General features: G+C 49.3%; 1 protein-coding gene across 1 annotated transcript in view; it reads left to right on the top strand.

The window, feature by feature from the left end:
• The window catches only part of LOC138568863 (uncharacterized), a 111,766-nt gene extending 87,947 nt beyond the window's left edge, over window positions 1–23,819 (top strand). Inside the window, exons 3-6 of the mRNA XM_069646644.1 lie at window positions 741–2,426; window positions 18,726–18,825; window positions 23,147–23,295; window positions 23,653–23,819. Coding sequence (XP_069502745.1) covers window positions 741–2,426; window positions 18,726–18,825; window positions 23,147–23,295; window positions 23,653–23,819 — 2,102 coding nt within the window. The remainder of the gene's footprint in view (window positions 1–740; window positions 2,427–18,725; window positions 18,826–23,146; window positions 23,296–23,652) is intronic.

Genomic DNA, 23,819 nt, shown 5'->3' on the forward strand with positions numbered 1-23,819 from the left:
TCAGATGGCCACAAAACCAGAGCATGAAAATGAAGTGTGGTGGTTAAGCTGTGGACTTCCCCTCCCCCATTCCTTCTGTCTGTGTAACCTGTGTTGGTTCCATGTTTCTACTTTACTGAGCTGGTCTATCCTGCGCAGTAAATACATAGTTCCCTTGCTCCCCGGTTCCACAACGACCTGTTTCCTGAAAGGGGTCTTCACCCTCCAGCCCCTTTCAATCTCCCGCGCATGGGGGATCCATGCCCCTTTGCCCGCCTACCTACCTCATTCTGGTCTTCTTGCTCCCCTTGTACTTGTATGCCCTCCCGTTGTTGCCCCACCCCTCTAAATACCCTCTACATGCCCATTGCTTACCTACCTCCATTTGTAAGCAGCCACGCCCGCTCCTGCTGCACGGTTCTTTCCTGTGATGCAAGTGGGGTGTGGTAAAGACTGGCATTGCACGTGCAGCACAGGATACATATGCCACTGTTGGTCTCTCTCTCTCTCATTCTCCTTGCCTTGTTCTATATCTCGGGCTCTCTTTCTCCCTCACAACCCTCCCTGAACCTTTCACTCGCTCCTCCATTGAAAGATCCCAGGGCTTTGTGATTGGATGGCGCTGTCTTACTCGTTTATGTCTTGAGTGATGCAATGTTGAGGGGTTTATTAAAATGCACGATGACCTACAGTAACATCTTGAACTATGTTATAAATGACAGTTCATTAACATTCATTTCTGCTTGTTTCTCATGAGACAGGTTTCAGGAAAAGTCTCCATGCTACACCTCTGGTGGTCTCCTTCAGCCTGTCAGTCTCCGCGCTGTGGTGGGGCATTGGACTGATCCAAATCATGGTTGGCCAGGGGGTCCTAACAAGCGCCGAGGATCTGCGCAACGCCATGATGCCGGGACTGGCCGCCTTCACCATGGGGATGTTTATCATCGGGGTTGTAGGTGTCCTCCAGGATGGTGTTCCTGTTGCGTTGATGGCCTTCGCCATTTCGTATTCCAGCATCCATGGGATGGCCATGTACTCAGACAGCACGCTTGGGTCTTCTGCCGTCGCCTGCAACTACCTGATTGTCACCATTGTCAGCCTGTACCTGGTAGCAGCCAGAGCCCTTTACTTCTTCAGCAAGCAGAGAATTGCCCTCCCTGGTGCAGAACTGCCAAACCCTAAAGCCAAGTGGTCAGGCCAAGCCATAGCCCCCAAGAGAAATGATGTGGTTGTCATTGGTCTGATTGTGAACATTGTGTCGGCCAGCGTTTTTGGGTGCAGAGCTGTGGGACTGACCACCAGCCTCTTTGTGGGCCAGGTGCCCTGGCTGGGGATGTCTGCATTCTTTCAGCTTGGGGTCTGCATCCTGTCCTACCGGTCCTTTGATAACCTCACAGCCACTTTCTTTGGTTTCAGCTCCGTTTTAAGGTTTGCCGAGGGCTACTCCCTGCTGTACCGGTTCTGGCGGTCAGAGGAACCCATTTTTCCCATCCCATTCCTGGTGGTTTTTGCCATCCTGTTTTTGGTATTAGCGCTTTTCATGGCTGAGAAGAGTCTGGCAGATGTCGCATATCTGCTGTTGTTTGCTGCGTATTGTGTTGCCGTGGCATGTTATCCCAATGGTGTCTTCCATAGCTCTTCACAAGGGGTGAGTGTGGCTATTTATGTAGCTTCTGCTCTAATGGCACTGGCTAAACTTTACAACATGAAAGCAAATGCTAAGATTCCAATGGGGGAGGGGATAGTTAAGAACCTGCTAACACATCTCGGCCCCTTCAGGCTGAGACAAGGAAAGGACCCTCACATTCTCCACACTGGATATTCTAAGTACGCGGATGGTGAGGTGCTGGGTCACGCATGCAGTGTTTTGGCTGCCTTTGCCATCACCACTGGTGTAGACCCAAGAGACCCACGTGGCACTGTTGTCTTACCCTGGTTGGTGGTTGCTGGGGGTGTTCTGAAGATTGTCTGTGGCTTAGTGGCCTTCTCCCGTGGAAAGACCCTTGAGAGCAGCATTTTCATTCTCCATGGTTTCATGTGGATTCTCTGGGGTCCTACGCGGTACGGTGGTCTCTGTGGCCCCGCCAGGGGCCTCCGTGTGGCATTGGGCATCATTTGCTTCATGCTCCTGAATGGTTTCCTAGTCTTCTTCACTCTCTTCCTGAGCATAGCCTGGTTCCTTTACTGCCTGACCTTTGAACTCATCATCATCAGCTTCCTGTTGGATGCCATTGATGCTCTCCCCGTTGGTTACGACATCGCTGCCACAATCATCGTTGGCACGGTCAGCTTCTATTGCTTCTTGTCGGGGCTAATCAATAGCACCTTCGAGAGGCCCCAGTTGCCCATGGGCGGGCCCATAGTGAAGCTACAAGGTTTTGGTGTTGGATCCACGACGTGTCTTCATCTCCCGGCCAGAAGGACCACATCCACCAGGAAGATTGCTGGTAAGGAAACACCGCTGGGAAATAAATGTTGATATTTTATGAGTGGTTGGGTAATGCAAATATCTTACTTCAGAACACAGGGGCCACAATTGACAGTTTTTAGTTGTTTCTTACTCCATAAATCAGATCGCCATGATAACGAGAAGTTCAAACAATGTTGTTAAATTTGTTTGCCATATGTTGACGACTTCGAAATTCCAAAAGTTGTACTTCCCTTCTGTAGGTTCGACTGGAATGTTCCCAAAATCTACTATGCACCTTTTTAACCTGTATTGACCATGTTGTGTTTGTTGTGGACATCATGTGCCTGGCTCCGCCCTCTTGCCACTCTGCAGTGGGAACCGCTGGACACATTTTTACCACAATTCTGGCATTACCCTGTGTGGTGCAACAAAGCTCATTGATCATTGAGTGTCCCTAGTTTATACTCTTTGCCCCCTTGGAAAAGCAATGATGGAATGCAGCCATTGGTTGATGCGTACCGGCGTCTTCTTTCTGGCGCGCATGCTGATGCGTAGTGGCGTCTTCTATCTGGCGCGCATGCATGTTGAGAAGAATAGGAACGTTTCTTAGGCACAGGATGCCAATGAAATGAGATTCCATCACCAATGAAAACGCCCAACAAACTAGGATAGGTTAGGAACACGTGATTGGGGGAGAAGTCACTAAATGATCTTACAATGGATTGAGACAAAGTAAACAGGGACACACCCATTCTGCTTACACAATAAGATTTGAGATGCACTGGACACAAGGGCCTATAAGTACCGTCTTGCAAATTCCACTTGCGTAGGGGGCGTAGGGGGGCCGGTTCTGTGCCCGGACAGCCACATAAAGAGAGGTCTACCGACTTTAGTAGAAAAATAAAAGTCAAGAGCCTGAGCTGCGGGCAGTGGAGAACGGATATCGGTACGCAGTGGCGTCCTGGCACGGTCAGTGCGGATCCTGTCAGGGAAAAACCTTGCACCCCACGTGGACTTTTCTGCTTGTACTCAGCACCAACTTGTGGAGGCATCTGGGCCATGGATCCCCCGAAACTTCTAAACATGCCTTGCTCGGAACCTAGAACTGGTGACAAACTTGCCACCAAGGCTTTTGGGTGGTGGCGCGGGGTGGTGGGTGGGTGGTTTATGAAGGATTCCCACTTTCAGATGGATATCGATCTCGCCATCTTCTGACACGAAGGGGCCTTTTGGAGATGAAAAGCATCAATGATGAAGAGAAACCTCGTCCCTCACAGATTTAATATTATCAGGGAAAGGCCAGTGTATGTCATGAGTCCTACTAATTGCCTGCGGTCTATATCACCTTCAATTGTTGACATTTCCTGCTGAATCTCAAGACCCCATCTTTCACAGCCAGTAGCAGGTGTCATTGGCTTATCTCCTGGGCCAATCCTAGCCATGGTCTGGTATTGATCCAGCACAACGAGTTTGTTCTTCGCTAAAAGAAGAAATGGCGAGGCCCTCTAAAAGGGACTCGCCCCATAATAATTCCAAGGTGTTCGGTAGTGTACACAAGTTATCAAATGTGTGTATTGAGACAAATCAATAGTGATGTAATAAAATACATGATTTAAGAATATGACCAAGATCAAGTTTTTTGGTACAATTGAATGAACAGAATAAATCAATTACAACAACAGAGAAGAGAGTATTGAGTTAAAGAAGGGATGAGTATGACTTGAAGCGCACAGTCAGCAAGGGACAATTCACAACGAATATATCAACTCCCAGGCTGGAGTTCTACTGCAAAATACAGTGCGTCAGCTTTGAAAAACACACAGAATTAACTCTTTGTTGTATATTGTGTATTCTGTTCGAATTGCCTTATTTTGTTCATTAACTTGTACAAAAACACTTGTTCTTGGGGAATATTGTTAAATAATGTATTTCATTTAATCACTATTGGTTTGTCCCAATAACCATATTTGATAACTTGTGTACGTCTCAGAACTATTTATTCTAGGGCGAGTCGCTTTAGAGCGCCTCGCCATTTCTTCTTTTAGTGAAGAACTCGTTGTGCATTTATTCAGTCTCTGTAGCCAGGGACTTGCTCGGAGCACCTGTCATTTTAGATTCCATTTCTAAAATAGTCTTTTTAACTTTAAGTATTATAGTAGTGCGCCCCTAGCCCCTTGTTTTTGTCACTGGTGTCGATCTTGGTCACGGCCATAGGGATGGTTTCCCGCACAGTACCCCAGGCACCCTAAGAGTTAACGCATACCGGAAGGGAGGGTGGAGAGAGAATTTCACTGAGATGGAGCGGCGACAGAAAACCATGAGACTCCCAACACTCGGGCTGTTTCTTCATGTGTTCCAGACTGAGGCTATTGAGGGAAGAGGTGTGCTGAGTACCTGTACCACACTCCTATAGTCAACATCCAGGGCGCCCTTCATATTCGCATGGGGGGGGGTGGTCTGCATCTTCTGTATGGTGCCCTCAAGGAATGGCCTCCCTGCCCCTCACAAATCTGAGCCGGAACACCTGAATTTCCAGAGGCAGCTCAAAACTGTCCTCTTCTCCTCTGCTTTCTCTCTCCCTCCCCTTCTGGCCAATCTGGTCTACCTGTCTGCTGTACTGACTGGTTTCTGGGCTACCCTCAGAGTCTCACTGACTCCAGGCCCTTTCTTCATCAGTCATCCTTGCACTGCCTCCGGGCCTACCACGCACTTAGGGGTTTTAACTGTAACCCTACAGCCCCATGGTCTACTTGCACTACGCAGTGACGCGCTGCCCTGGCTGCACTTAGCGCATTACTGCACTGTTTTCCCCACCCCTTTCCCTTGCAATTACCCCCTTCATTCCCCCGCACGTGCACGATCTCAATGACGCAAGGCCTAGTAAGATCGTTTGTCTTGTCCTCCCTCTGTCTTCCCTCCCTTGTCTTGTCGCGCCTAGAAACACTTGTGTACAGGCGCGTTATAAATTACTTATATCATAGCATATCCATGTAACCTTCTCAATATGTGGTGGTCTATCTGGAATGCAATGACTCTGCCCTTCAAACATGGTTGCAGCTTTTCCCGGGCTAAGAGACACCCCCTAGACATCTGACAATTGCTACTCACGGAGCAGCTATTTCCAGTAGCGATACACTGTGTGTGTTTTGTCCCATCTTGTCTTTCTTTTGGCTAAGCACCATCTCAGGCCCCTTCACACTTACCTATTTTTCACCAATAAAAACCTGCAGATAACAAGGGGGGTCCTGGGAGACTCTGCCAGACATGAGTCCTGGTTACAAGAGCCTTACCCAGAGTCTTTAGCTCACTATCTTTCACAGAGAAGAAATATCCCAAACATATCAGTCTTTGTCCTGCCCTGGGGCAGTCCAGCACCGAAATGCTAGGCAATTCTCCTCTGAACAAGAGTACCAACACCAACCCCAGACACATGTTTCGATCTGGTTGAACCTCATCAGTAGGGTGTAGCTGTGCCTCTCTAAGAATAGTGAGCAAGGGGTCCACGTCTGGATTCCCCTAGTAACTTAGGGTGTGACCCAAAGTTACTTCAAATATGCAGATAACAAGGGGGGTCCTGGGAGACTCTCTGCCAGACATGAGTCCTGGTTACAAGAGCCTTACCCAGAGTCTTTAGCTCACTATCTTTCACAGAGAAGAAATATCCCAAACATATCAGTCTTTGTCCTGCCCTGGGGCAGTCCAGCACCGAAATGCTAGGCAATTCTCCTCTGAACAAGAGTACCAACAGCAACCCCAGCCACATGTTTCGGTCTGGTTGAACCTCATCAGTAGGGTGTAGCTGTGCCTCTCTAAGAATAGTGAGCAAGGGGTCCACGTCTGGATTCCCCTAGTAACTTAGGGTGTGACCCAAAGTTACTTTAAATATGCTCCCAGGACCCCCCTTGTTAATTTGCATATTTGAGTAACTTTGGGTCTCACCCTAAATTACTAGGGGAATCCAGACGTGGACCCCTTGCTCACTATTCTTAGAGAGGCACAGCTCCTCCCTAAAAAAAGTAAGTCTCTCGCAACCAGGACTAATGTCTGGCAGAGGGACTCCCAGGACCCCCCTTGTTAATTTACCAATAAAAACCTTAAATGAATCTGGGCTGGGCCTTACATAGTTTGTAGGGACGCCTTAATGTCTGCATAGACTCTGTGGCAAGCCACATGACTTTGTACTGCCCAGGTCATTTTTCCTTCCAAAACATGAGGGATTTATCTAACTGAGGCCCTTAATGAACCCTTGCTATACACAGCAAGAGTTGAGTGGCGCTCACCTGTTTCAGGTTTGCCGTGCAGAGCAGGACAGGGTACGTTCACCTGCATTGGGTTCAAGTGCTCAAAGTACCTCTCTCCTCTAAAGGCAAGCTGGCATTGCTCTGTTCTAATGGCGAGGAATCTTTGTTGGAGCCTCCCTATGAGCAGCCTGTAGTTATATAGGTGGGATCTCCATTCCTGGCTGAAGATGCTGATATCCGCACATGCCAGAGCAAAGCACTATAGGGCAATGAGCCCCTTAATCGCCAGGGGCTTCAATGTCCGTGGAGCACTGATCTGCTGGCAGCCTTTAAGCTTCTCTAAGGACTCTGTGTCATATCCAGACCTGAGATGGCCATGCCCAGTAGACTGGATCGCAGCATTCAATATGCATATCTCTTTGTGATCTGACCTTGTACTCAATCAAGGGTACAGAGCATGCTCAATTCATCTGGTTATGTCACCAAACCAATCCAGTGCAGTAAGCATCCTCTGTCATGATATGATATGATATGGCATTTCTAACGCGCCTATACACAAGTGTTTCAAGGCGTGACGAGACAAGGGAGGGGAACAGAGGGAAGACAGACATAACGATCTTACTAGGCCAGTGACATTGAGATCGCGCAAGTGAAGGTGGGAGGGGAAAAGTGACAGGGGAAAGGGGAGGGGGCAGTGCTGCACATGCTATCAAAACAATAACAAGAAGTGTGACCAGCAGGTGTCCAAAAGAGCAAGTAGGGGGACTGTAGGGTTGCAGCTACAGACCCAAGTACAAGGGTTGCCGGGAGGCAGCGCGGGTGTGCCCGAAAGCAGAGGGTGGCCATGTGACCAGTGCAGTATCAGACAGGAAATCAGCATGGGAGAGGAAGAGAGAAGGCAGTAGCAAAGAGGAAGGTCTTGAGGTGCTTCCGGAATCCGAGATGGTTCTCCTCGAGTTTCAGAAAGGCAGGGAGGCTGTTCCAGACAGAGGCCCCAGCCGAAGAAAGAGATCTACCACCCACTCGTTGCTTGGGGAAGCGACTGACCCTGTGGGAGTTGGATCCGACCTTGCATTCAATCAAGGGTACAGAGCATGCTCAACCCATCTGGTTATGTCACCAAACCAATCCTGTGCAGTAAGCATCCACCGTCATGATCTGACCTAGCCTTCTGGTCCTGTGCAGTAAGCATCCACGTCCTGCTTTGACTTAGCCTTCCGGTCCTGTACAGAAAGCATCCACCGTCATGATCTTACCAAGCCTTCTGTTCCTGTACAGTAAGCATCCACTGTCATGCTTTGACCTAGCCTTCTGGTCCTGTAGAGTAAGCATATACGCCGTCATGTTCCGACCTTGCATTCAATCAAGGTTACAGAACCTGCTCAACTCACCTGGTTATGTCACCAAACCAATCCTGTGCAGTAAGCCTCTGCCGTCATGATCCGACAATGCATTCAATCAAGGGTACAGAGCATGCTCAACCCATCGAGTTATGTCACCAAACGAATTCTGTACAGTAAACATCTGCCGTCATGATCTGACCTAGCATTCTGGTCCTGTACAGAAAGCATCCACCGTCATGATCTGACCTAGCATTCTGGTCCTGTACAGAAAGCATCCACCGTCATGATCAGACCTAGCCTTCTGGTCCTGTACAGAAATTATCCACCGTCATGATCTGACCTAGCATTCTGGTCCTGTACAGTAGGCATCTAACGTCAGATGCCTACTGGACAGGACCAGAATGCTAGGACCAGGAATGCAGGACCAGAATGATCTGACCTAGCATTCTGGTACTGTACAGTAAGCATCCACCATCATGCTCTGACCTAGCCTTCTTGTCCTGCGCAGTAGGTATCCACTGTCATGATCTGACACAGCATTCTGGTCCTGTACAGTAAGCATCCTCCATCATGATCTGACCTAGCATTCTGGTCCTGTACAGTAAGCATCCACCATCATGCTTCGACCTACCCTTCTGGTCCTGTAGAGTAAGCATCTGCCGTCATGATCTGACCAAGCCTTCTGGTCCTGTGCAGTAAGCATACGCCGTCATGATCTGACCTAGCCTTCTGGTCCTGTAGAGTAAGCATCTGCCATCATGATCTGACCTAGCATTCTGGTCCTGTACAGTAAGCATCCACCATCATGCTTCGACCTACCCTTCTGGTCCTGTAGAGTAAGCATCTGCCGTCATGATCTGACCAAGCCTTCTGGTTCTGTGCAGTAAGCATACGCCGTCATGATCTGACCTAGCCTTCTGGTCCTGTACAGAAAGCATCCACCGTCATGATCTGACCTAGCCTTGTGGTCATGTACAGAAAGCACCCACCGTCATGATCTGACCTAGCATTCTGGTCCTGTACAGTAAGCATCTGCCGTCATGATGTGACCTAGTCTTCTGGTCCTGTGCAGTAAACATCTGCCGTCATGCTCTGACCTAGCATTCTGGTCCTGTACAGTAAGCATCCTCCGTCATGATCTGACTTAGAATTCTGGCCCTGTACAGTAAGCATCCACCATCATGATCTGACCTAGCCTTCTTGTCCTGCGCAGTAGGTATCCACTGTCATGATCTGACACAGCATTCTGGTCCTGTACAGTAAGCATCCTCCGTCATGATCTGACCTAGCATTCTGGTCCTGTACAGTAAGCATCCACCATCATGCTTCGACCTACCCTTCTGGTCCTGTAGAGTAAGCATCTGCCATCATGATCTGACCTAGCCTTCTGGTTCTGTGCAGTAAGCATACGCCGTCATGATCTGACCAAGCCTTCTGGTCCTGTGCAGTAAGCATACGCCGTCATGATCTGACCTAGCCTTCTGGTCCTGTAGAGTAAGCATCTGCCATCATGATCTGACCTAGCCTTGTGGTCATGTACAGAAAGCACCCACCGTCATGATCTGACCTAGCATTCTGGTCCTGTACAGTAAGCATCTGCCGTCATGATGTGACCTAGTCTTCTGGTCCTGTGCAGTAAACATCTGCCGTCATGCTCTGACCTAGCATTCTGGTCCTGTACAGTAAGCATCCTCCGTCATGATCTGACTTAGCATTCTGGCCCTGTACAGTAAGCATCCACCATCATGATCTGACCTAGCATTCTGGTCCTGTGCAGTAAACATCTGCCGTCATGCTCTGACCTAGCATTCTGGTCCTGTACAGCAAGCATCCTCCGTCATGATCTGACTTAGCATTCTGGTCCTGTACAGTAAGCATCTGCCATCATGATCCAACCTAGCATTGTGGTCCTGTACAGAAAACCTCCACCATCATGCTCTGACCTAGTCTTCTGGTCCTGTACAGTAAGCATGCACTGTCACAAACTGACCTAGACTTCTGCTCCTGTACAGAAAGCATCCACCGTAATGATCTGACCTGGCATTTTGGTCCTGTAAACTAAGCCTCTGCCATCATGATCTGACCTAGCCTTCTGGTCCTGCACAGTAAGCATCCACTGTCATGATCTGACCTAGCCTTCTAGTCCTGTAAAGTAAGCATCCACCGTCATGATCTGACCTAGCCTTCTAGTCTTGTACAGTAAGCATCTGCCGTCATGATCCGACCTAGCCTTGGGGTCATGTACAGAAAGCACCCACCGTCATGATCTGACCTAGCCTTCTGGTCCTGTACAGTAAGCATCTGCCGTCATGATCTGACCTAGAATTCTGGCCCTGTACAGTAAGCATCCACCATCATGATCTGACCTAGCCTTCTGGTCCTGTACAGTAAGCATCCTCCGTCATGATCCAACCTAGCCTTGTGGTCCTGTACAGAAAACATCCACCATCATGCTCTGACCTAGTCTTCTGGTCCTGTACAGTAAGTATGCACTGTCACAAACTGACCTAGACTTCTGCTCCTGTACAGAAAGCATCCATCGTAATGATCTGACCTGGCATTTTGGTCCTGTAAACTAAGCCTCTGCCATCATGATCTGACCTAGCCTTCTGGTTCTGTACAGAAAGCCTCTGTCGTCATGATCTGACCTAGCCTTCTGGTCCTGCGCAGTAAGCACCCACTGTCATGATCTGACCAAGCCTTCTAGTCCTGTAAAGTAAGCATCCACCGTCATGATCTGACCTAGCATTCTGGTCCTTTACAGAAAGCATCCTCTGTCATGATCTGACCTAGCCTTCTAGTCTTGTACAGCAAGCATCTGCCGTCATGATCCGACCTAGCCTTATGGTACTGTACAGAAAACATCCACCATCATGATCTGACCGAGCATTCTGATCCTGTACAGAAAGCATATTCCATCATGATCTGACCTAGTATTCTGCTCCTGTAGAGTAAGCATCTGCCGTCATTATCTGATCTAGCATTCTGGTCCTGTGCAGTAAGCATCCACCATCATGATGTGACCTAGCCTTCTGGTCCTGTACAGAAAGCATCCACCGTCATGATCTGACCTAGCATTCTGGTCTTGTACAGTAAGCATTTGCCGTCATGATCAGACCTAGCCTTCTGGTCCTGCGAAGTAACCATCCACCATCATGCTCTGACCTAGTCTTCTGGTCCTGTACAGTAGGTAACCACTGTCACAAACTGACTTAGACTTCTGGTCCTGTACAGAAAGCATCCACTGTCATGATCTGACCTGGCATTGTGGTCCTGTACACTAAGCCTCTGCCATCATGATCTGACCTAGCCTTCTGGTCGTGTGCAGTAAGCATCCCCCGTCATGCTCTGACCTAGCCTTCTGGTCCTGTACAGTAAGCATCCACTGTCACAAACTGACCTAGACTTCTGGTCCTGTACAGAAAGCATCCACTGTCATGATCTGACCTAGCATTGTGGTCCTGTACACGAAGCCTCTGTCGTCATGATCTGACCTAGCCTTCTGATCTTTCGCAGTAAGCATCCACTGTCATGCTCTGAACTAGCCTTCTGGTCCTGTACAGTAAGCATGCACAGTGATGATCTGACCTAGCATTTTGGCCCTGTACAGTAAGCATCCGCCGTCATGATCTGACCTAGCCTATTGGTCCTGTGCAGTAAGCATTCACCGTCATGATCTGACCTAGCATTCTTATTCTGCGCAGTAAGCATCCACCATCATGCTCTGAACCAGCATTGCGGCCCTGTACATTAAGCATCCACCGTCATGATCTGACCTAGCATTCCGGTCATTGTGCCTAAGAAAGGGGGACAACTACGCCTTTGCGTGGATATGAGGATGGCAAACACTGCAATCCAAAAGGAACAACAGCCAGGGCCATGCATAGAGGACATGATAGTGCAAGTTAACAAGTCAGTGATGGTTTCGAAGTTTGATCTCATTCAGGGGTATCACCAAATGGAACTCCACCCTGAGTCAAGGGGCATCACGACGTTCGCTACCCATGAGGGCCTATTTCACTACCGGCGCCTGATCTTTGGCATCTCGTCGGCAGCCGAAATCTTCCAGGAGGCTATCAGACAGATAATCATGCCCATCAAGGGTGCGCTGAACTACAGCAATGACATTCTCATGTTCGGCACATCTCAAGAGGCACACAATGCTGCACTGCTAGCTACATGCACAGCAGTACAAAACGCTGGCCTGACGCTCAACATTGAAAAATGTCGGTTCAGCAAGTCCAAACTGAAATTCTTCGGCCACATTTTCTCAGCTGACGGCATGACCCCTGACCCGGAGAAAGTCAGTACCATTACTAACTTGAAGGAGCCACTGCAAGTGGCGGATGTGCGATCCTTCCTGGGGATTGCCGGACATTGTGCCCGATATATCCTGGACTATGCGTCCATTACCGAGCCCATCTGGAAGCTTCTACAGAAGGAGACAGCATTCATCTGGTCCCCCGCCTGTCAGACGGCTTTCGAATCCATCAAGAGGGTCCTGGCAGAAGCCCACCGTCTGGCATATTTCGACCCCAGCTGGCACACTGAAATTACGGTGAATGTCAGCCCTGTCGGCCTTGGAGCCATCCTGGCGACGACGAGCGGTGCAGACACACATCCCAGGCACATTGTTGTCTATGCAAGCAGAGCCTTGTCTGCTCCTGAATATGCATACTCGCAGTCTGAAAAAGGAGAATCTGGCTGACGTCTGGGCCTGTGAATATTTTCATAATTTCATTATTGGGAAGAAGTTTACACTGATTACAGACCACCAAGCATTGTTGTCCCAGTTCGGCAATCCGTGCACAAAAATGCCCCCCAGGATAGAGAGATGGGCCATCAGACTGCTAGAGTACAACTACGACATTGTCCACCGGCCTGGGGGTGACCGAAATCCGGCCGACTACCTATCTTGACACCCTGCGGTTTCTTCAACCACCCAGGTGGGCGATGCCGAGCACATTGATTATGTCGCTGCCAGCTCACTGCCCCCTGCATTGTCCCTCGAGGCGGTTGCAGCCGTGTCGGCTGCAGACCCAACGATGGCACTGGCCATTAGTCTAACGAACAACAATAAGTGGAAGGACTACCAACGAGCGATGCTAAACCACCCATGGTTATGCATAGAGGAGCTCAAAAGACTGGCAAGAATCCATACCGAGCTGGCCGTCAAAGATCATGCCGTCCTACTGAGAGGGTGCCGGCTAATCATTCCTGCAATGCTCAGAGCTGATGTGATTAAGACGGCCCATGAAAGACACTGAGGAACTGAGAACACCAAGAGGCAACCTACGGTGTCTGTTTGTTTGTTTATTATTTATAATGCGCCGAAAAGCCCAAGGGTAACAAGGCGCAGCAGATACAAGAATTTGCAAGACTTAGTTACAGACAGTAAAATATATACAAGTATGAACACAGTAATAATAGCAATAAGCGGTAAATATAAACATATGTACAATTAACAGTTGTGTATCCAGAGTGACCAAGTGAAGGTGGGAGACAAGAGGTCCTAGATGATAGCTGTCTTCAGCCAAGACATCAGCTTTGAGCGGAAGTTTTGGTAGGGTAGGTCCATTCTAAGAGTGGGTGGTAGGGAGTTCCATAGCTTGGCCGCTTTCACTGGGAAGCTATTGCCACCTATAGTTGATCGTTTGTAAGAAGGGACGGAGAGGCAGTCTCTGTATGCTATCCTAGTCGGTCTCATGGATGTTAGTCTATGAAATCTGTTGATCAGATAGGTAGGGCCGCATTGTTAAGGGATTTATGGGTTAGTGAGGCAGTTTTTAAGGAAATGTTGTCTATGATGGGAATCCAATTTTGTTGCTTGCTATATATTGTAAGGTGGTCTCTTCTTGAGATGCCCAAGGCCGCTCTGAGTGCGTTGTTCTGGAGAGTTTGTAGCTTGCCAGTGACGGCCTTGGAGGACCCAAGATAGAGGGCGTTACAGTAGTCCAAGCGGGAGAGTATAAGGGCTCTGGCCAGGTTCAGACAACTAGCCTCGGATAGAAAAGGTTTGGCTGTCCGGATCAATTTACAAGTATAGGACGTGGAGGAGGCTAGTGAGTTCACTTGTCTGCTAAAATTGAAATTAGAGTCCAAGTAAAAGCCCAGTGTTTTGACTTTGTGTCCAACCCTGATGGTATTACCATGAATTATAAATGATGAGTATGCCGGGCTCAGTTTCTTTAGGCTAGCTTTGGTGCACAGTGTGATGAGTTCCGTTTTATCATCATTCAGGCATAGACCGTGAGTGGCCATCCATGCCTGGATGATGATGTAAACCCTATTCACCAAGGCCAAATCCTTTGCATAATCTCCAGAAAGCGGAAGGAGGATCTGGGTATCATCTGCATAATTAGTGTAGGTGATACCGAGATGATCCAGATCGTCGAAAAGGGGCTTGGTAAATATGTTTTACAGTGTCGGGGAGACACAGGAACCCTGAGGCACACCGCAGGTGATGGGTATGGGGTCTGCCGCGTCTGTCGGCGAAAAGACCCTCATGGTTCTGCCATCAAGGAAGGATCTGATCCATGTAATGGCCTCGGGGGAGAAATGGGCAGCCGTGCGGAGGTGGGTGCAGAAGACCGAGTGATCGACCAAGTCGAATGCTGCGGATAGGTCAAGGAGGAGGAGTAAAGCTGCTTGACCATTGTCTTTGAGCAGATCAATCTGTGTTTTAAGGTCGATGAGAGCTGTCTCGGTCCCATGTTGGGGTCGGAAGCCTGATTGTCTGGCTCCTAGCAAGTGGTGATCCTCCAGGTGCTTCTGTATTTGTACATAGGCGACCTTGTCCAGAATTTTCAGAAGGAATGGTACCGTTGTTATAGGCCTATAGTTAGTAGGTATTGCTGGGTCAAGAGTGTTTTTTTTTAGTAGGGGTAGTACCAAGGATTGTTTTAAATTAGTTGGGATGGAGCCGGTGGAGAAGGAAGCGTTGATTAGCTTAGTGATAAATGGGCAAAGGTCACGGGCAGCATCTTTTATGAGCTGTGCTGTGTCATGTTTGGTTTCCCTTTCTAGACTCACTGGTCGACAGCTGGGTGAAGAACTGCCTGGCCTGCTAATGCACAGTGCAAGCAGAGGCCCCAATACTGTTGCAACAGATGCACATCCTGGATCAACCCTGGGAGAGAGTCGCCATTGATTTCTACAGACCAATGGAGTCAGGGGCATACCTCCTGCTGCTGATAGATGAATACTCTTGTTTACCCATCGTCAAGAGGGTGGCCACCATGGCGTACTCCCACATAGTGGCGACATTCGACTAAGTCCTCAGTGAGTGGGGCATCCCCAGGATAATCAAATCGGACAATGGGCTGCCATTCAACAGCCAAGAATTTGCGGCCTTTGCTAAGCATTTGGGGTTCAAGCATCTGAAGATAACCCCCAGGTGGCCACAGCCAACGGAATAGCAGAGCGTTTCATGGCCTCTATCAAGAAGAAGATGCAAAGAGCCGGTAAAGAGGGCACAAGTCTTCAACAAGCTTTATGCAGGCTTTTGCGTGACTATCGTAACACGCCGCATGAGGCCACCAACAAGGGCCCAGCAGAATTGATGGTACAGTATGACGTGCACACTCGCATTGTGAGGAATTCCAATGCCGTCGAAGAAGAAGATGCAGAGGTCATCCGAAGAGACACTGAACAGAAAGAGAGGGCCAAGCGAGAGTCAAATGTGAGGCGGGGAGCAGCGCCCAAAGACTTCCAGGTCGGGGACAAAGTTCTTGTCCAGCAGCCAATGACCAAAAAGACAGACTCATGGTATGTCCCGAAACCAATGAAGATCGTAGCCATCAAGGGCACTATGGTGACTGCCCAAAACGAGGATAGGGAGATCACAAGGAACAGCTCCCTATTCAAACACCTCGTTGGGAGAGATAATTGTGAACCGCTCCCTCCGGAGCCTGACCCAGAGCCGAGGGAGCCAAGGGATGACTTATGGACTCCTCCAAACGAGACCGTCCATCGAAGGTTGGTGGCGGCAGAGTCATCGGAGCTGAATGCATCCCGCGACAGAGGTGACAGGCCCTAGCTTGAGATACGGAAGCCCACCAGCTGGGTTGAAGAGTGTTAACCTGGATATGTGATCATTTGTCCGGGGTGGTGTTACCTGCCTCTGCCCCTTTAAGGCAGAGGCAGCCGAGTTAGAGGGAGGGTCTAATGACATAGGTGGAAAGAAGGAAGAGTGGGGATGGAACAAGTTAGTTTCAAGTTGTATCTGAATAAAGTAGATGTGTTTGAGAGCTCCGGTCTTGTGTCCGTTATTTGAAAGGCCCATCCGGGCAACAAGTGCAACTGCCTGAAACAACGGCATGCGCCATTGCGCCGCACCTCTCTGTGTGCCCAGCGTCAGAAGGTGAGCTCCTAGAGGAGTGGCATCTGGGGGGCTGAACATTCCAGCTTGCAGGTTAGTGAGGCTACTGAGGCAATGAGTCCATCTGATTGGTACCCAGTTGCTAATTATCTTGACGCCTCCTGTGGTGCACCCCCCGGAGGTCGCCATGGGCAGCTCATGGGAAGTGGAGATTGTGAGAGAGCCGGGTCTGCTGGAGAGGGTCACAGGCTTGCCCATAGTTTACAGAATGGTTTCAGGGGACGCTGAATCTCTGGACAGCCAACAGGAGGAGGCTGGTGAGTGACAGCCCATCGAATCTGTCAGACAAAGTGGCATAGTACAGGACGCGGTGGCTAGGGAAGAAAAGCAGGGTGGGGAATCAAAATCTTGCCTGCCTGATTCCAAGATGGCTGCCCAGGAATGTATGGCTTGCTCCGTGGATGAGCAATGCATGAAAAGTGCCTAACCCTCCCAGCCACATTAGTGTGGAACGAGCAGCGCGTGGCTAATTCCAGGGTCAATGTGGTAGGCAGCCCAGATGGGTCCAGTTACAGCCAACACACTGGCTTTCAAGGGAGGAAAGACATATAAAAAAGGGGCGACAGTAGAAAGAAAACACATGGATGTTAAGAGGCAGCAAGGAGGGGGAGGCGAAGCTAGAGACCAAGGGAGGAGGTGGAAGAGAGAAAAATACAAAGAAAGGAGGGAGAGATGAAACAGATGGAAAACACGTGGAGGGGAGCAGGGTCGGACTGGGCCATAAAATTGTCTCGGACACCAATTAAAAATTGGCCTACAGTTGCAAATGGTAATCGATTCCTTTTGTGACACTGTTTGAATAGTATCCAAGGGGTCGTTTTTTGTTAAAATGTGCTGCAAATTGTGCTGCAAATTGTGCATTTTAAGGAGTATTTATTCTGCAACACTGGTCAAAACTACTAGCCTTATAGTGAAGTAATACTCCACATTAGCCTATAAAGTGGTCCACTTTGACCCAAACCATGCTGCACGCTAGCTCTTTGCGTTTTTGGTTCGTCAATGGGTCTGTTGCCCTATGCAGTGCGAGCAAGAAACAGAAAGGGCACAGTGAAGAGAGAAAGGTGGGAAGGACGGAAAAGAGAGAAGATGGACGAGATAAGATGCGACATAGAGCGGTGAAAGAGGGAAAGACAGGAGTGGACATGGAAGAGAGATAGAGAGATGTGTAAACAGGACGGAAGGGCAGGTGAAGAAGCAAAGGACCAAGAGAGAGAAGAGCAGAGGGAAGAAAGGCAGTGTGGCAGAGTGGTGAGGAGGTAAAGGGTGGAAAAAAAGAGTAGAGGAGCGAAGAAGGATAGTGTGGCGGAGTGACAAAGAAGAGGAGAGGATAGAAAGAAAAAATCATAAGAAAAGAAAACTGATCTGGCGTGCCGGTGAGGAGGCAAAGGGTAGGAAAGGAAGAGGAAAGAGAGGGAGGGCTCTATCCCCAGAGGAGATCGGGAGTGGCTATGGAGGAGGCTCCAGCCAAGGTAGCAGAGTGGTACCAGAGGCTTGAGCCAAGCGGAGAAACCGAAGTAGAACATCCACAGAAAGGTCAGGGTTCAAAGTTGCGTGACAGCAGAGAAACACGCAGTGAAAAAGCAGTGAAGAAAGCAGAAAAGGGCAGCCAGAGAAAGGGAGGTGCGCAAACCTAGAAAGAGCCCTGAAATGCAGGAGTTTCCTACAGAGGATTGCCATCTCACTTGCAAATTCATGGGGTTCAACCAGCACCTGTTTCGCTCAGATTAGCTTCCTCAGGGCTCAGTTGGTTTTATCATTTTCAAAGGGCTTATATGAGAAAACAACAAATATTTGTTATCGTTTATTTAAATGGATTCTCCAGTGTGAATTGGAAATGATTTCTTTAGGAAGGTAAGTGCTGCTCTTCTACGACGAGGCCGAAGATGTGGAGTGAGAGAGTTATGATGAAGACGAGCTGACTGAGCGTACTAGGCTCTACCGCATAGTTGTCCAACTCCAGGCCTCGAGGGCCGGAAACATGTTGGATTTTCAGGACACCCATCAGAGCAATTTGCAAACAATGATTCTAAATGTATGAACATTTCTTCTCATGAATATTAATGAGGGGTATCCTGAAAACCCCTCCGGATTCCAGTCTGCGAGGCATGGAGTTTGACAAGCTTTAAGTATAAAAGTACATCCACGGACAATGTGTCCTGATTATTAGATTGCTTTGCCTTGTAATAATTGCTCTGTAAGCAGTGATAAGGGCAGGCAGGTGTATCTGCTTGACGTTAACTGCATCTCTAGGGAAGAGTGACAACCATTGGACATTTGCTTTCTTGGGAGTGCTCAAGATCAGTTGTGATAACACATGTGTGTTCCTTTACTACAGAGTCTCAGCCTCACATTGACCTGCTCTTCTGTTGCAGGAATCCTGAGGAACGGAGGGGTCTGCCGTATCCCCTCGGACGACGGGTATGCGCTGGTGGCGGCTTGCAATCAGCCGGTGGCGGTGGAGAGAGTGTGCACGTAGGTGTTACTGTAGTACAGCTCTGAGCTCACACTCATGGGGGCGATCCATACACCCAAATAGAATATTGCCGGAATCCCCAGGAAATGGTCAAAGAAAGGGGACTAGACCCACCTTCTCCACTAAGCGGGCTCCCATGTGGCACCCAAAGTCAGAGCTCTAGCGCCACCTAGCTTTCATGCTGGTTTGATGAGATTGCAATGTATAGCAAATCCTTTAGCGCCATGATGCCCTCGGCGATGCCCTCAGCGAGCGTGCGCTTTATAAGAGCATATAACATAACATAACAAATTATCATGATAAGAATAGTATATTATTATTTTATATAGGTGTTACCTGTATATTTCATTATGAATAATAATAGTAATCTCAGCGAATAATATCAATAATATTTATTATTATTATTACTATTGTTATGGTGTAATGTTGCCTTATTGCAGCACCAACCTTGTTGCCACGAGAGGACAGGAGGAGTTGGGAGTCACATGCAAACTATCCTAGTTTAGGAGTGGGAGGAGCCAGGCATTTGGCGCCATATTAATACCTGTCATTAGTACTGACATTATTATTAGCTATGCCCTGTCCTCTGATGGCAGCAAGGCTGGTGCTGCAATGAGGACAGACTGGACGGCTGCCAAAGGGCATCCGGTAATATTATCCCCACCAATAATATCGCCATATATATGGTCATTGGAAGCGCCCATAGGCCATATTATTAGTGGGGATAAGTTTTGGGGTAAATGGGAGCAGAGGTTGCGGGGGTGTCCCAGGCTCCCTTTAAAATAATGTGGGGGTTGGAGGGGTGTGCCCTGCAGGTTTAATGGGGTGATATGGCCACAAAAATATGGCGCTATTCTTGTGTGGCGATATTTTTGCGGGGATATTAACACATGGTACCTGTCAAAGATGTAAACTGAAGACGGGCACTGGAGGGGGCACATTGGCCATAGGTACATCACATCTGGCCCCATTGTCCGGGGCGAGTGTTGTCCAACTGGTGCTGCACCTGGAGCAGACACCTACCCTGCAGCAGAGCCGGGTGGCGCCCCCTGAAGGCAGACCTTTCACTAGCCTCTGGTACTCGGAGCCAGCACTCAACAGGAGAAGCTGAGTCTCCACTGCCTCTCATGCGAGGAACTGGGGATGGCATTTGTAGAGGTTGGACAGGACAGCAGATCTTTCATGGCACTTGTGGTCCAGCGTGCAATGCCCCAGCTCTGTGGTGGGGAGGGGGTTTCTGCGGGGGACGGGTGACAAATTCAGAACAGAAGTATTTACGTTAAGGAAACACTTTTTCATCACATAAGAAATGTAATCTACATTTATACCCCATATTAGAAGAAACATGGGCGTCACTATCCCAAACTATTTGACAGCTCTGACCAGGGGAGGAATTGGGCTGGAACAAGATGGAGTGTGCTGAGCAAAAGCTTTCTTGCCGAGCGCCGTTCCACATAAACACAATACAAACACCCCCAAGTTGAAGAAGCTCTCTGACCCCGACTGGCATGGTCTTCTGAACGCCCTGTGAATGCGTGCATCGGAGTACGTTTTCACAGACTGTGTCTGAAAGTCATCCTTTGCTCAACAGACCAAATTTAAGCAATCTCACTGTCTTCTTAATTATCGGAGGTGTGGGCGGACCCACGCAGGCGCTTCCCCATCCTAAAGAATGATGTGCACCAGACCCACCAATCAGTACTTAGCTCACATAATCTCACAACTCCTCCCACCGCCCCGTCTGCCTCACAAAATCCAACATCACACTGTTCCTCCTCCTGCCTCTCACCCCATCACCTCCCAGCAAAGCCTTCCCACTCAGCTCAGCCACACCCAGCGCAGACAACCGAACCCTCATCGATTCTCTCTCTTCAACATGTCTCTCACACCTAAGCAAAAAATGTCCCACAGTCTCAGGCACCCCACACACCGCGCAGTCCCTCGACTCACGCTTCCCTTCTCGATATAGCCAGTCATTCAGCCCCACATGCCCTATCCTCAGGCACCCCACACACCGCGCAGTCCCTCGACTCATGCTTCCCTACTCGATACAGCCAGTCATTCAGCCCCACATGCCCTATCCTCAGGCACCCCACACACCGCGCAGTCCCTCGACTCACGCTTCCCTACTCGATACAGACAGTCATTCAGCCCCACATGCCCTATCCTCAGGCACCCCACACACCGCACAGTCCCTCGACTCACGCTTCCCTACTCGATACAGACAGTCATTCAGCCCCACATGCCCTATCCTCAGGCACCCCACACACCGCACAGTCCCTCGACTCACGCTTCCCCACTCGATACAGACAGTCATTCAGCCCCACATGCCCTATCTTCAGGCACCCCACACACCGCACAGTCCCTCGACTCACGCTTCCCTACTCGATACAGACAGTCATTCAGCCCCACATGCCCTATCCTCAGGCACCCCACACACCGCACAGTCCCTCGACTCACGCTTCCCTACTCGATACAGACAGTCATTCAGCTCCACATGCCCTATCCTCAGGCACCCCACACACCGCACAGTCCCTCGACTCACGCTTCCCTACTCGATACAGCCAGTCATTCAGCCCCACATGCCCTATCCTCAGGCACCCCACACACCGCACAGTCCCTCGACTCACGCTTCCCTACTCGATACAGCCAGTCATTCAGCCCCACATGCCCTATCCTCAGGCACCCCACACACCGCACAGTCCCTCGACTCACGCTTCCCTACTCGATACAGCCAGTCATTCAGCCCCACATGCCCTATCCTCAACCGATTCAGCATCACCCCCTCCCCCTCCTCCATTCCAGGCTCCCCGCATCCACCTTCACTGACACTTTAGCCGGATATGTGTCTGAGGATTTGCACACATGTTTCTGTTAGGGTGACTATTCTCACAGAGGAAATGAGCACCGTCCCAAGTGTGCATTGAATGCCTAGAAGGAACACGCATTTAAAATACTAGCACAGACATGTTTCATTAATTGGTGGTCATTTATTTGTTCCCAAAATCCACTTTCTTTTTATGCAAAGCAGCCAGCATCCTATATTCAGGGCACGTCCATAATTCATCACTTAGCTCGCTCCTGTCCCGCCCACACCACTGACAATCCGACCTGCCCACCCCCACACCCACCTGCCCATGCGTGAAAGGGTGATGGGGGAAATACCCCCAGTACGTTTTGTTCATTGACAGCAATAGTACTGACCCAATACAGAATCAGAAAAAGGCTCTGATATTAGTTGTCGTCGGCCCCCAGCGTCACCCGGTGCGGGTTCTCTTTCCTTTGCTGACTGGTTGCTGTCCATGGTCCTGAAATCCATCTTCTGAGCGGGGGTTTCAATAAACCTATCAGTCCGGCTTTTCTGACTACTCTGCCAGCCCCTCTGAGTCCCCCTGCCCGATGTTAAGGTGTGCTGTTCAAGGTTGGGATATTTTCTGAGTGCTGCACTGCTATCATGAGGGCGGAGATTGGTGGAGTACGAGACACCACCTGTGGTGAGATATCAGTGCACCGCTCCTTCCACATGGAGAACTCCTAGTCCGGCTGCAGTGACAGTGATGGGCCTCTGGGGCCCTGTTGTGGTGCTTGCAGTGCTGGAAGTGGAATGATTAACTGTGGGATCCCACCAGCAGGGGTGGGGGTGGAGCACACACGCATAGATGCCAACTTTTTAGAGTGGACTCAGGGGTTACTTGTGCGGTGCCCACCCTTAACCAGACCCACCACCTTAAAAAAGATCGACTATCCAGTGAACCCACCACATTGAGGGCATTTTGTATAAGAGTCAGGAAGAAGCTCAGGTCACTTTGCTTGACCTTTTGTAATCGTTGTTTTTATAGTGTACATAAGTGTATTTTCCACAGAAGAGAGGGCCTGTCCTTAGAGAGGGCATTTCTTCTTATTTGCAGCTCTCAGTGGAAGTGTGTGCTGCAGTGCTCTTTTGACTTATCCTTTAATCATCATTACGAAGTAGTGGTGGGATTGCAATGATATGCCTTGTGATCTTGGACAAAACACTCTTCTGAGCTCTTGTGTTCACTATCAGTGACTTTCTTGACATATTGTAACAATAATAAAGTCGAATTTGTAGTAATGGAGCAAAAACAATTATTTGCACTTATATTTAACCAAATTGTAACCAATTATGATTACCTTAAGAAATTAGGTTTCTTTTTTTACCTGGGCCTACCAATACCCTGTGAAAATGACACTAGGACACTATTTTGTCAGACCAGACCTTCTCCCGCAACCCTTGAGATAAGAACACAGGGCTTCCTCGAGCTGAACCTCATGCCTGTGCCTGTCTTCTTGTGTTTCCAGAACAGCGTGGCTGCCTCAGAGGAGTTCTTTGGAGATGTGGGTCTCAAATCTGAGTCAGTTGGAGCCCCTGAGGTGTCTGGTGGAAGGCCAACTTTGGGAAGTCATGCAGACCACCCTCGCATTCTCTGGCAAGCTACTGATCTGCAAAGGTGAGGGGCGGGCGCCAGGGGTTCCAGCGCGATCGGGTGTTATGCACAGTGAGCAAGAGAGGAGGGATGTGTAGAGCCAAGCTGCAGGCATCACGTGGTTCCAGTGTCTACTTGCTATGCACGCATGTGTTCTCTACATTGATCACATTGCATCAATCTTTTGGAGCCTGGCCTCCACACCACGCGTGTGTGTTTGTGTCTGGACAGCAGAACTCTCTTTAGAGTGTGTGCAGTTTATACCAACAAGAACGCTCAGCCGGTGCCGCGCTCACTGCAGACATCTGTGTTGAGTTGTAAGTAGAATCTACCCATCCACCCTCTCACTGAAGTAACTGCCTGCTGTCTCTTTACTTCCAGGTGTATGGCTTGACAGCTTTGCAATGGGAGAGGCCGCGGAGTACATGGGTGCTGCGCAGAACATCGCCCTGCGCATCCCTGACTGTGCCATAACCACACACGTGATTGAGCTGGTGAGTGACCAGTTAAAAGAGGCTTTCCGAGCTCTCAGCATTCTGCATGCTTAG

The sequence above is a fragment of the Ambystoma mexicanum genome, chromosome 2q (assembly GCF_040938575.1).
Source record: "Ambystoma mexicanum isolate Mex_15411 chromosome 2q, UKY_AmexF1_1, whole genome shotgun sequence".
Taxonomy (NCBI): domain Eukaryota; kingdom Metazoa; phylum Chordata; class Amphibia; order Caudata; family Ambystomatidae; genus Ambystoma; species Ambystoma mexicanum.